We start from the raw sequence: 14,547 nt of genomic DNA, 5'->3' as shown, positions 1-14,547 counted from the left end.
TTATCACGTTCAGGATATCAATCATTGGGATGTCTGTCTCCATACTGAACATTTTAATGTATGTTTGTTTTTTTTGTTCGTAAATGAATGCCCTAGTTTTTACTTATAATAACAATAGCTGATCTACAAGCTAACAATGTGTTGGTAGCTTGTACAGTAGATACTACAGGACAGGCATATTTGTTGTTAATTTATTTTTTATTTTTTATCTTTAAATAGGCCTACAGTATGTAACCAAAGAAGAACTAGCAATAGCAACTATTTATTAAATAATAACTGCACTGGGATCCATTGGAACAGGTCATTAATGTTTCATTTTCCTGAAAAGTAACGGTTTGTGTTTGGGACGAGACGTTGTCTGCACGGCAGCGGCGGGTGACGCTCCTGTCCTGTGGTTGTTCTCCCCACAGGCACGTTTGCCGTGATCAGCCTGATGATCGGCGGTGTGGCCGTGAGGGAGGCTCCGGACTCCATGTTTTACATCCCGGCCGCCAACGGCACCAACGCATCTAGCGTGTTAGACGTGGAAGCGCGCGACGCCAGGCGGGTCCAGCTGGCTGTGGTGCTCTGCACCATGGTGGGAATCATCCAGGTCTGTTCCCTAGCCTAGCTGATAGGGACTACCATACAGTGTTGATTTTGACAGCAAATTTCGATTTTTAGTTTTAGTACTTTTTAATAATTTTCATTTAGCTTTGGTCACATTTTGTCACCTGGAATATTTTAGTGTTAGTCGACTAAATATCACAACATTTTAGTTGATTTAGTCGACTAAAATGTATTTTGGCGGGCCTTGATGCCGTCATAATGGCTGATTTTGATTTTTAAAATGACTTGTCATTTACTTATAGTGGATCTCTTGTCCACTAGTTCCTTCCTATCATTTTAGTCTAGTTTTCATTTGTTGACGAAATTGTCAATATATTTAGTCATAGTTTTAGTCACCATAGCTTAGTTTCCATTTAGTTTTATGTCTGTGAATAAGTTTAGTCGACAAACATTTTTCATCTGCAAAATCAACACTACTAGTACCATACCCAGCAATAGTTGACAATGCCATATAATAAACCATCGATGGGAAAGAGTCGCCTGGAGGGTCTGTTGTTTGTTTCTGCAAACCAGCGTGTTTTTGTTCTGGTGTTGTGTATACCAACCCCTGGTGGCTGTTGGCTTAGCCTCACAGAGTAAAGTAATGCAACAAAGCTTTAGGGGCTTTTTTTTCTCCACTTTTTCTAACGCTCAGAAGTGTTGTTTACACAAATCACTGAAATCAGTGGGTTGGAGGGAAAGGGGGTGGGGGGGTCTTTCACAAGTTGAAACCTGAATCTGTGTTGTACTTTTGGTTTGAGACAATGTGGTAAAAACACATCATCACGTTTATAGCCGGGGAGCCACAGGCCCAAAATTGGACAGGACCTGTGATGTTATTTGTGTTTTGGTCATTAAGGTCCACAGAATGAGAGGCCTGCTCTGCCAGAAACATCGCGAAAAAAAAAGTTGCCATATATTGGTTGTCTATGCAGTATGGTAGTATGGTGTGGTATACAAAAATGGCCGTAACTTTTTTTCGCAATGTTTTCAGCAGAGCAGGCCTCTCATTCTGTGGACCTTAATCACCAAGTGAATAAAGAAAACACAAATAAAAAGTATGGCATGATATCACAGGTTAATCCTTAACTGTTGAGCTTTTGTGCCTGTGGTTCCACGGCTGTTCTGAATCCCGGCAAAACATGTTCTAAGGTTGCTTGGATCGACTGTTTTTTTCATACTGTAGCTTCATTTTTCCATTTCATTCTCTCTCCCTCCCCTCTCCAGCTGGTCCTAGGTCTCCTCAGGTTTGGGTTTGTGGCCATCTACCTCACTGAGCCTCTGGTGCGAGGGTTCACAACAGCGGCGGCCGTGCACGTCTTCATATCACAGCTCAAGTACCTGCTGGGGGTCAAGACGCAGCGCTTCAGTGGGCCCCTCTCTGCGCTCTACGTGAGTTACAGGCTGGCTGTCTTTGTAATTCTTTGCTGCGGAGTATAGCTAGAATCACAAAAGTGTTTGGTTTATCACAAGTGTTGAGGTTTTCCCTGGTCTACTAAACCAGTGGTTCTCAAACTGTTTGATGTCACGGACCATCAAATTGATACATACAGTAGCAATCCACGGGTCCCCCATTTGAAATTATTTGGTGCCAAGGACCTCCATAAGAGAAGATATTAGTTGTCTCTATTGTAGGTGGGGGAAACACATGATCATATATATGGTCATATCTCATTGGATCTCTAGCTGCTGAATTATATTGAAATTAACCACTTTCAACCGGGCAAACTCACTACGCCTTGTAATGTGACACATTTCCAAGCTTCCTCACTTTGAGAACCAGTGCTCTAAGCTATCTTGTGAATACTGCTGACTACAACATTTGATTTAAAGCACATAAATTCTCTTTTAGGCATTTTTCTTTTCACATGACCTCACATTCAATCAATCAATCTATTAGGACCACTTCACCACTTTTCAACCAATCTTCATATAATTGGTCCTCACTAATAATCATGATAAAATGGCACAATTTTTTCTACTCAGTCTGTGGGCCATGGGCAGTTCAGAAACCCGTCCACCAGTGGCATCATCTATGGGGAATACAAGCTAATAGAAACCGCAGGCTTTCTATTCCTGAAAAGTTGCAATGCGAAAATAGAAGCAATCGTTCTCACGATAATAAAAAACCAAATATTTGTTTAAAAGATAATCTGCCAAACAATGTCACTGGTGGACGGATTTTTTAACTTTTTTACCATGAACATTGGTGAGGACCAATTATATGAAGATAAGTTGAAAAGTAGTGAAGTGGTCCTTCCTCTCTGTTGTCCATCAAGAGTGTCAAGGCAGTGTTCAGTGACATCACCAGCACCAACATCGCCACTCTCATCGTGGGCCTGGTGTGTATGGTCCTCCTATACGGGATTAAAGACATCAATGAGCGCTTCAAGAAGAAACTTCCTGTACCCATTCCTGGAGAGATGATCATGGTCGCCGTCTCTACGGGCATTTCCTACGGCATCGGGCTGTCAGAGAACTACAGCGTGGACGTGGTGGGGACAATTCCAGTGGGGTAAGCCAGCGTCACCAGGCGCCACGGTACGGCTCAAATTGCAAGTTGCAAATTGCAAGTTGTGTTCAGATCATAATGAAGGCTGAGAACCGTGTGGTCTGAGCAAGGGTGCTGGAAGTAGGGTGTATTTTATACTGACTTACGGTAACCGTTTTCCAACCGCATTTCTACAACATACTAACATGCTTCTAGTGGACGTACTGTAGTGCTGATTTAAAAAGAGGTTTTCAGGAGCCAGATGTAGAACAGTGATGCAAGGCAGGTTTTTGAGCGGTGCTAGCCGCTCCAATATGTGACCATACATGTGTGGTTACCGACGGAATAATGACACCGACCCGCTGAGTGCTGCCCACAGAGGGGGAGCAGTTAGGTGTTAAAATGTCATGCTCAGGGACACTACAACACATTGCTTATAATAATAATAAGTATATATAAGTAAATATCAGGCTTACGAGAGGTGAGGCATTTTTCAAACACAGCAGTGCAGACAAAAGCCAGGAAACGCACACCGACAACATCTAGGAAAGACAGCTGATGGAGTAAGCAAGTTTAAATACAGAGAGGAGTTTTTAAAGGAGCAATGGTTGAGGGGGAATGAAGTGAGATGAGTAGATTGGCAGGACTAACAGGGAAGTGGAAACAAGTGAGCTGTCATTAGTGAGTAGATTAGACTGTGGGAGTATTCAAAGGGAATGTAGAGAGACAGAAAGTGAAATGGAGCGAGAAAGAGACAGGCCGTGCCATACTGTAGGTCAGTGGTTCTCAATATTTATTTCAAGGACCCCCATAGCTCTGAGTTACAGAACTGTTGCCTGGGCCGAGCGGTCCAGGCACCTAGCCTGACGGCGTGTCGCGGGTTCGAGTCCAGATCCCGACGACCTTTGCCGCATGTCTTCCTCCCCATCTCTCTCCCCATTTCCTGTCATAATACTGTAAAAAATCTATCAATAAAGTTAGGGTCCATTTGGAACCCTCCTTTGGACCCCCACATGGTAACTCTGTCATTTCTCAACATTTCGGACGCGGGGCGGCTCGCCGGAATCGGGCCGACACCCTGGGTGCGTTCCTGTGGGTCTGGAACGTTTTCGCAATGTTTTCGGCAGAGCAGGCCTCTCATTCTGTGGACCTTAATGACCAAGTGGAAGGAAGGAAGGAATGAGGGTCCCTGGGCCCCACATTGAGAACCACTGGCATACTGTAGGGTAAAAGTTGACAATGGTTAGGCTAACAGTTCACCTGTTTCACTATACCACTTCTCTCATGTCACAAGTTCCATTGTACCATGAACAATGGTGTCACGGCTGGTGTGTGATGTCCAGTTACTTGTTCTGATAGGGGTACGCCAACTGTCAGTTATTATCATTTACATGATGTAACGTGCATCAGACTATGTTGGACATTTGGGTGCTGTTTTTATGCCAACAGTTTATTTTGTTTGAAAACATTACAAAGCAAAATCTTTTTTTGCCTATATCTGTCTATAGGCTCCTCCCCCCTGCAGTTCCACACTTCTCTCTTCTACCCAATTTGGTCACGGATTCCTTCGCCATAGCAATCGTAGGATTCTCAATGGGCATCTCTCTGGCCAAGATCTTTGCTCTGAAGCATGGCTACAGCGTGGACGGCAACCAGGTGAGGCTGAAACTAGTTTCTATCATAGAGAGAGATAATATACTACTGTCTAGGCCAGGGCAGTGATTACCAAACTCAACAGCAAAGATCCGACTCTGGATTTTCTCAATGACCAGAAAGTGATCCGGCACTCTCAGAGCATATTTCTGAACACATAGCCACAATCCGACGTACAATAACCAATCTATTCTGACTGTTGTATTGATCACAGGAGATGATTGCCTTGGGTCTGTGTAACTTCATCAGCTCTTTCTTCCAAACCTTTGCCATCACTTGCTCCATGTCACGAAGCCTGGTGCAGGAGAGCACAGGGGGCAAGACACAGGTAATGCACGCACGCACACACGCACATATATACATACACATACGCATATGCACAGTCGCACACTCAGAAGTCAGATTTTTTTTTTTTTTTTAAAGGACACACGTCACATTTGTCTTTTCTCGGCACAGGCGTGACCTCATCACATTTGCTAAATTGACATCGTAAAGCCATAAAGATTACACGAGGCACCGGCCATTGTTGACACAGTTATCTTATCGAGGTGTGTTTGTTTTGTGTCTCCTCCTGTGTTGTGTGTGCTGTGATGTGCCGTCTGCCTGGTCAGATTGCAGGGCTGCTAGCATCTTTAGTGGTGCTACTGGTAGTGGTGGCTGTCGGGTTTATCTTCGAGCCCCTTCCTCAGGTGGGTACAACCAAACGCACACCAAACTCTAGCATATGGATTTCCGAGCATTTAGACAGCTTGACGTGAAGCTAGTGAGTCCTAACCATGTTTCGTTTCAGCAGTCATTGCAACAGTGCCAGAACCTCAATGGCCCGGTTTCCCAAAGGACACATGGTGGTGTAAGAGGTATGGTGGGCCTGGGCCTCAGGTCTACCATTCTGAAATTTAATTTAATAATATTTGGACAGCTGACAGTAGGCTCTCTTTACTCTTAATAAATATATATATATATATATATAAATTATATATATATATATATTATTTTTTTTAAGAGTAAAGAGAGCCTACTGTCAAATAAATTAAAAAGAAAAACTATGTTCACAGGCTTCTGTGTGCGGCCTAGAGGGCATCTGAGCATGTGCTATCCCTAAACTTCTTTGCCTTTTTTTTACCATTTTGAAAAACATTTTTGAATAGTTCAACTAGCCAATCTACATTGACACGTGAGCTTGTAGACAGGCCATTTTAACTACCGGTATTCAAAAATGTTTAGCAAAATAGTAAAAAGAAAAGGCAAAGAAGTTTAGGGTTAAGGGGTTTAGCGATGACGAAAATGGAGCCCCATGTGTCCTTTGGAAAACCGGGCCAATAGCTTTATAAACGATAGATTACTTGTCTATCATTAAATGTTTTGATGAATTGAGTAAAAAGGACAACGAATAACCCATATGCTTTCGTGGGTTTCAAATCCTCTTAGCAGACCTTGCATTGAACTTTAATTATTTAATTATTTTTTTGAGGGGCGCTAGCCTCTACTATGCCCAGCTTTGTGTGTTTGTGTGTACCCCATAGCAATGATTTTGCTATGGGAGCACGGAATGTGAGTATAATACGTGAGGACAGAGAAGTGAAGACACCAAAAGTGATGTTGTATGATGATAAGAGCGCCCCTCACTTCACACAAGTGTGATTATTTTTAATAAAGTATTCAATCAAACCATAAACTATAACAATATAAGCAGCCCTTTAGAGTCACATCATATGGATCCTGTTCAGTTGGTTTGACATGTATAATTATGTATGTTACCTGTTGTTACCAGACTGTGCTGGCAGCCATCATCATGGTGAACCTGTTGGGCATGTTCAAACAGACCCGGGACATCCCGGCCCTGTGGAGAACCAGCAAAATTGAACTGGTGAGTCCCCATTTCATAACATACAAAGATGTCAGGAGACTGAAAACCATTCCAAATTCTTGTTAAGTTAATTTAGTCTATTCAAAAACGCAACTGCTCCTGACCCGTATATTTGTTTGCGTTTCCAAAAGCGGAAATTGTTAGCATTTTGGTTTCAATACTACTATGACAGTGGGACCAGAACTAAAAAACAAACCATCATTCATGATTATATGGAGGATTACGGTTTTCAAAGGGATAGTTCAACCAACATTTTTTTTCTCCTCACCCAATGGAGTGTGATTCACACATATTTCCTTTCGTTTTTGTCACATTCCTAAACCAATAATTTGATGACCAGCAGTTCCCTATGGAGACACGAAGAGCCTCCTTTTGAGTAATCGATGGAAAAAAAGGCATTTTGGGGGTGAACTATCCCTTTAATGTAGTGTGTGTGTGTGTGTGTGTGTGTGTGTGTGTGTGTGTGTGTGTGTTCTCTACAGCACTTAATGGATTTGCTTCTTTCAGGCAATCTGGTTGGTAGCATTTGTAGCTTCCGTGCTGCTGGGTCTGGATTATGGTCTTCTTGTGGCTATTGGATTTGCTATATTGACTGTCATCTACAGAACACAAAGGTAACGTCATGCAAAGCACCATCGAACGTTCGCTCAGGAAACAATTTAGGCCCTATTTTATACTAAGTCTTATTGTGGTGTTGTGCTGCAAAATTAGCCCATCTACAAGCTCACGACGGGTGTAGACGGGCTATTTTCTCTATTTAAAAAAATACAAAATATCATGACATGCCCATAGACACCAGGTTGAACGTGGTCAAGGTGACTGGTAGCACGCATAGACTGTACAAACAAACCAACCATCATTCATACAATTTGGTCATTGTTTCTAGTCTATTCATATGGCGCACTCGACCCCACTCAGCTCGGCATCTGTGCAGTCATCGTTTTGCTGTTATATTTATCCACCTTCTCAACGCCACCTGCTTAGATCGGCTTTTATTATGTTACTCATGGCCAAAGTCTATGTTCATACATACTGTAACTGCTCCTAAACCATCTTCATCTGGTGCAGAAATAAGACAACGTCCCAACTGATATCGAGAGGGCTTTTTATTTATCCCAAGCGACAACGTGAAAAACAGCAAAGAAATCACATAATATTTTTTAACCACAATGTTATTATTACATTATTACCACATGAAATTATGAATGCCCTTGTCAGTCAGTCATGCTGTCCTTTTAAATGACCATGAATTGTCCATATTCTCACAATGAAATGTCCGCATGTCACAAACACAAACAAATACACGATACAATGGCAATATAACTTTTACAGACACCAAAAAAAACAACTGGGAACATACCGTATGCGCCTTCTGCACAGACTTTTAGGAGTTCAGTTAAGTTCTTTTTTATATTATTTTCTTTCTTATCTTTTGTGGAGACTCTCTGACATGAAAGAGCTCCTCTCTTCACCTCTGCTCTGTTTGTTCTGCCCAAACATGCCCAAACCCAACAGGTGATTGAAATGAGGTGATTAGCTGCTTAGGTGAGCCTAATTCAACCTGCCCATGAACCAGACAAACAGACCACAAATACAGAGCACAGTAGATGGCACTATCTCACCATGCATTTACCATACAAATACCGAAATATACAGTTTGTTGCCCAAAACAAAAAATACAATTTACCATATGCAGTTTCAGAAAAATAAGCTAAATAAAATATTACAGTATACCCATAACTGGGACAGCTACACATACTGCAGATCTAGTCCACCAAAACCAAACTTATTGCCATCAGTAAGTAGGCCTAAACTATCAGTAAAAAATTGAAGTTGTAACTGAACTGGTTGTTTTTGTGCTATGCATACCTCTGGAGGCAAAAAGATACACATTTATATTTTTAATATCATCCTGCCCTGTTGCCTGTTGTTCCAATGTTTTTAAATGAGGTTCATGTGAAAGATGTGAATGTTTTATTATCACTATTTTGAATATCTTTATTCCCCAGCCCCAAGAGTGCTATCCTTGGCCAAGTGGCAGACACAGGGTTGTACTGTGATGTGGCTGAGTATGAAGAGGTGAGCCTTCAAATATGATGAGCAAATGCACATGTAAACTTTAAGGCACTGTCAGCTGAAATACTGAAGCCTGTCTGTGATTGGGTCTCGTTCGCAGGCAGCGGAATGTTCGGGGATTAAGATTTTCCACTCCAACTCCTCAATCTACTTTGCCAACAGTGAGCTTTATGTGAACAACCTCAAAGAGAAGGTAATCTGCGTTTTCACATGTGCACGAGCATGTGAATGCAGACATGGACATGTAGAGCATACTGCATATGCTATAAGTGAATTACTTCCTGTTTGTTTGAATCACGGTTAATTACCTTTTATATAGTTTAACTATTTTTACATCCATGTTAAAGTTTCATGTCCTACCTCGGATTTGAACCTCAAGTGCTGAAATTATTTTGAATGAAATGCCCACTGTCACACTCTGTACTGAGTGCGGGTAGAATGTGCCATAGGCACTTGAATTAGTCCTCAAAAGTCACTCCTCTGGTGCTTTGCCTCTGCCCAGAAGTCAGGGAATATACTGTGGTAAAACAAGAAACAAAAGTCATAACCTTGATACATACAATGGTAAACAATAAAGAAAAAATAACAATACATTTGGAAAACAGCACAGGAACAATGTTAATACCAGTTTTAGTGTGTGCACTCACCAAACTAATGAACAAGGCCCCTGGCTATTGTGTCATGGTGTATTGTAGTGGAGTGTTATGAGTGTGATGTGCTGTTAGTGGCAGGGTGAACTGCCACACCCACTTACTCGAGGATACTTTTGTTTTGACCTTTTAGGCGGTACAGTACCTCTTGTTAACCAGTAGTGATAAAACCAGACCGCAGGATGTAAATGTCTCATTAGAAGAGCGGGGAGACCAAATGCAACCGCCACAATTGTTTCAATTATATTGTATTAGCAGATCACTCAATATTAGACACGTATGTTTAATCACAAAGTCCATCACTGCTAGCCCCCACAGTTGTCTTGGGGAGGGTGTAGACAACCACGTCTCCTCTGAGACACTTGGAGTCGCCAGCAGCAACTTCTTTTCACCTGACAGTGAGAAGAGTTTCACCGGTCCTGTGTTTGTTTTTGCTTTTACTTCCGGAGACTCCCGTCCAGCACAGGCTTCAGACGCGCCTCCTCAGGAGACTTGGCTCAGATCTTATTGGTTATGAGAGGAATCCGGCATTATGGTTTGGCATCACCATCGAGTACTACAGATGAAAACAGTTTTAGTCCAAATTTTATTCTGACCCCTTCACGAAAAGGCCTTGTGGTCCTTACCACTTATTCATCATTTATATATATTATATTTATATTTTATGTTTTTCGTCTGTAGTACTCAAAGAATGCTGTAGGACTCATCTAATAGAAGCCATCTAATAGAAGAGTTGCGATATTGAGGGGGCAAAAAACAGCCCGGTCACGTGGTTCATGTACCCGCGTGAGCCCGTAGACTCCAATGCATTCCGTAAACTCCCAGTTATCCCCATGCTCAATAGAAGTCTATGTAGAAGAGCCGCCATTGGACTGGCCCCATGAAGTGAACGGAGTTTGCATAACTCTGTCTTACTCTATGGCTCTGGTAGGACTCAACCACTTCACCACATTGTAGGCACCTCATGTCTTAAGTGTTCAAATTATGTTTTACAGACAGGTGTGAACCCTGCACATTTACAAGCCGCCCGGAAAGCCCAGAGAAATCTGAAGAAGAGGAAGCAGCACAAACTGAATTCTACACCGAAAAAAGAGGCCGCAGTTAAACTGGTGAGTTGGTCGTTCCTCTTAGTGTAGTAATCCCCTTCCATTCGTGTCTTGCATATTGTGGCGTGCTTCATGTTTACAGTATCATCAGAACTGGTCTGACGGCTCGGGGTGTCACAGTTTGACACAGTTTTGTTTTTGGTTTGTTTTTGGTTTGGTGTACGTGCTTTGGGTTTCTTGAAAGTCACTGTATGAATCTAAGTCACTATTAGTATTATGTATGTACTGTAGTATTCGGCATGAATGAAATTTTTAACCAAGCGCTCTCATTTCTCTGTTTGATTGGTTGAAGGACTTGGATGCGACCCACAGTGACAGCCAGGCTGAGGGGCATAAGAACGGACAGGTCACGGAGACCCACACTGAGTCCGACTCGGAAATGGACCGCTTCCTGGAGCCGCTCACGTCAATCCACTCCATTATTCTGGACTGGACACCTGTCAACTTCATCGACTCAGTGGGGGCCAAAGCCATGAAATCGGTATGTACTACAGTACTACAGAGGCGTCTCGTTCTATTTAAATGTCTTGTCACATGGAAGAACGTAGGACTGGGCAATTTATCTGTCGTAATATTGATCTGTCATGATATATAATTATATTTATATTGTGGTGACCCACATCTAATGACATTGAATGACATTCACCAGGAGAGGTATTGTGCCTTTAAGAGCACAGGTTCAGAGAGAGAGTAGAGGATTTCCGGTTCCGGGTTATTCTGTTGTTGTGATTATTACTGACAGTGTGTACTGTAATATTGTGTATGTGGAAATTGACACATGGGTGAAAAATGGATTACAAAATCGTGGAATAAAAAAATAAAAAAATAATGAATAGCTGGGGGCCCTCCTCTAGATAAAGTATAACTCTATGGCTGAGAGATTTGGGGCGAGACAAAGGGAAGGAACACAGACAACACAAGTGCATGCATCAACTCCACTCCTAACTCCTTCACTCTTGCACAGGCTCTCCATTTGGCCAAGAGTCAATAGACAGTGAATGACAAACCATTAGTGTGTGACCAGATTCTTTTGTCTGGTTCATGCCAGTTTGCACAACAGTGATATAAAGCTCGTGTATGTGATAACATGCATTGTATGAAACCACAGAGTTGTATAGTCACAGATTAGGTCATACCATAACAGATTAGAGCTTTGTTCTCATGTCAAATGTCACCAGAGTACTCAGTCAGGAGTCTTGGTGCCAGCTGAGCTGACTGGCACACCTGCTGACCTCACTGTGACAATACAAATACGGTTACACCATACCGTTTCGTGAGACTGTCCCGCTCATGAAATAAATAAATACATGAATTCATTAATATTTGATGAGAATGAAAAATGATCGATTGTGTCCGTTTTGACAGGTAATTAAAGAGTATGCTGCTGTGGATGTGCAGGTGTTCATCGCTGGGTGCAGCAGTAAGTATTGAAGAATAAAGTGGTCCATTGTAAACAAGATATTGTCTTGAGTAGTGGATACTGGATAGTAACTTCAGAAGTGGGAGGGGGAATTAACTACATATGCCAGACTGTTTCCTATTGGCTTAGTTAGCTCGCTTAACAAGAGTGACAGGTGATATTCCCAGTAGCAGGTGTCCATATCTTTTCATTTAGGTCAGTGTTTTTCAACCCTTTTCATGACAAGGCCCATTATTTACTCGCCATTTGAGCCACGGACCACCATTTGATGAGATTTAGCCTCTCAGACAGACCCCAAAACTATGTTGTCGTCGTTGGATAAGATTTTGTCTACAATTCCATGTGTTTGGCAAACATTGATCAAAATATCAATTATTCTATACATTCTCTAATTGTGTAGACTTCTTGTAAATGAAGTAATGAAGATGTTTAACAAAACTTTTACTCTTGAGAGCGTCAACTGAAACCAGTTTCAGTTTACGCTCTCAAGAGTTAAAGATCTAAATTCTAAAGGGTCCATTTGGTTACCAACTCTCCATCATTTAGCTGGGGACAACCTGGAACCGCCTTAAGGACCACCGGTTGAAAACCACAGATTTAGGTGGCCCATTTCTGTCTGGTGCCCATTGACCCGTTATTTCACTTAAAATCCCATTTTCTGCTTTGTGTAAACAGGAACCCTACTGTCCGAGCTGGCTACCTTGCAGTTCTTCACCGGGGCTGTGACTCCTGAGATGGTATTTCCCACTGTCCACGATGCCGTGCTGCACAGCCAAGCAGGCCCAACCACCAACCACTCTGTCCTCTGATGGAAGATCCCTCATACAGTAGATTCTCAGAGGAAGAGACCAGGCCATTAGCAGGATGCTGTGACTTGCAGGGAAGGCAGGGCAGGTGTCAATAATATCAGCCACTCTAGGATGAGTTACTGTAGACTGAGGGTTCCTCGCTTGAAAAAGAAAAATAATGCATCCGGACAGTGGCGTGGAAGGATCGCCTGCAGTCGCGTTGTATTCAGACGTCAGAGGTTCTAGGATTAGATTGGTTTTCTTCATGACATTCCTATAATCTGATTGCTGTATTATGCTCATGGAAGCATACACTGAGAGCAAAGTACTTATTGTTACAATTTATTTTGCACTTTTCACTGTTCAGCTGTGTGTTTTGTGAAAATGTCAGGTATAGCTATTTCTGCAGGTCAAATGACATTCAGGCTCATGTGGGACAGCGCAAACGGACAAGTCACTTTTGAGGTTTTGTCCGTTTATGTCAAAAATGATTAGTTACTGGAATACTCTTTCCATTACCGGTATGTACAATCAAATAATTATGTACTCAAGCTAGCAAAACAACCAATAGTCACGGGCCTCACGGCAGTACAACTTGTATTTTCTAGTGAAAATGTATCACAAATGTACTGTTGTTAAAGTCACTGTTCAACACTGTATTCATTGCTTCAGTAATGTCACGATTGCACAGTCCTAAACGTGCATTAGAGTATTTTTCTATCGTTTCTGCTTTATGTGCTGTAAACATTATCAAACATGGTTTTACATTTGCAAATGCACTAGAGTGATATTTTACTAAATCATACACTAGAAGACAGATATGGAATGTTTTCTGGATTTGACAAGAGACAAACATTGTTACACCTCATGATGACAAAAGCCATGATGACGAGATCTGAGATTTATGATTTATACTAGTATGTCAAGTATCTGGGGTGGAGCTAAACATGGCAGGGTTGGAAGACCTTGTTCACTGCCTCCAGGAAGGCCATCTCTGCGACCATGTTCCTGTGATGATCAGATCACAGATGACAAACATGACTGACCATGCTGCAGATTTCTAACCTGGAAACCAGACAAATCTGCCATTGCAAAAAAATAATTTGCCCTCTGGCAGAGGCACCACTCGGTTGTGATTGGATTTCACTTCCTCCGAAATAGTGATGGACCAATCGGGAACTCGTATGCAAATACGGGGCATGTTTATCACCAGAGGCATTTTTTTAATTTGCCCTTTGGAAAAGCAGGTTCCACACAGATTCCAGACTAATATCTCGCAGAGTGATATTAATCTGGCCATGACAGGCTAGGTGGATCTCAGCACCAAAGAGTACATATAAGAACATATATGTGTAGAGCATAATTACCTAGCTTCTCTTTCTTTTAAGATTACGCACAGACAAAATGTATTGTTAAAGACATTTTAAGTAATACAATGCCTTGTGTGTATGTGAAAACTTGAAACTAATTTCTAGAACAATGAATCTCTGCAATGGTGCTGCACCCTTGTGGCCGCATGTCAGAACTCAGAAGTGAAGCCATCAATTCCAGTACAGCACTATGTATTTGGCCACGGACCGATATATGATATGTACTTTGTCAGTTTGCACAGAAATGTGTCTTGCGACCCAGCGGCCTTGTATGAAACAGTACATATACACACATTTGACAACACAAACAGAAAATAAAATATAATTGCATACATAGACACAAAGGCAAGAGCAATGTCCAGTGTACATAGCTCAGTCTAGTCCTGGCCAAAAAGATTAAGCCTCAAAGTCGACTGATGGACAAAAGACCTTCAGTCTGCCCTTATTGTATGCTGGAACACCATATCTCCTTCCTGAAGGCAGCAACCTATACTCCATACAAAACATGGTTAGTATTTCATGTGATATTCCTTGCTAA

The 14,547-nt window shown here is 42.0% G+C and overlaps 1 protein-coding gene across 1 annotated transcript in view; it reads left to right on the top strand.

Moving 5' to 3' along the window:
• slc26a5 (solute carrier family 26 member 5) overlaps positions 1 to 14,547 on the top strand; it is a 21,430-nt gene extending 6,883 nt beyond the window's left edge. Inside the window, exons 5-18 of the mRNA XM_083794500.1 lie at positions 411 to 592; positions 1,816 to 1,980; positions 2,868 to 3,103; positions 4,588 to 4,735; positions 4,947 to 5,060; positions 5,344 to 5,421; positions 6,504 to 6,599; positions 7,107 to 7,213; positions 8,609 to 8,678; positions 8,776 to 8,868; positions 10,321 to 10,434; positions 10,724 to 10,912; positions 11,797 to 11,851; positions 12,527 to 14,547. Coding sequence (XP_083650626.1) covers positions 411 to 592; positions 1,816 to 1,980; positions 2,868 to 3,103; positions 4,588 to 4,735; positions 4,947 to 5,060; positions 5,344 to 5,421; positions 6,504 to 6,599; positions 7,107 to 7,213; positions 8,609 to 8,678; positions 8,776 to 8,868; positions 10,321 to 10,434; positions 10,724 to 10,912; positions 11,797 to 11,851; positions 12,527 to 12,660 — 1,781 coding nt within the window. The 3' untranslated portion in view covers positions 12,661 to 14,547. The remainder of the gene's footprint in view (positions 1 to 410; positions 593 to 1,815; positions 1,981 to 2,867; positions 3,104 to 4,587; positions 4,736 to 4,946; positions 5,061 to 5,343; positions 5,422 to 6,503; positions 6,600 to 7,106; positions 7,214 to 8,608; positions 8,679 to 8,775; positions 8,869 to 10,320; positions 10,435 to 10,723; positions 10,913 to 11,796; positions 11,852 to 12,526) is intronic.

Source organism: Protomyctophum parallelum (assembly GCF_964188405.1).
Source record: "Protomyctophum parallelum genome assembly, chromosome: 22".
NCBI classification, from domain to species: Eukaryota; Metazoa; Chordata; class Actinopteri; order Myctophiformes; family Myctophidae; genus Protomyctophum; species Protomyctophum parallelum.
The sequence above is the reverse complement of the archived record's forward strand: the minus strand, read 5'-3'. Positions and strand labels throughout refer to the sequence as shown.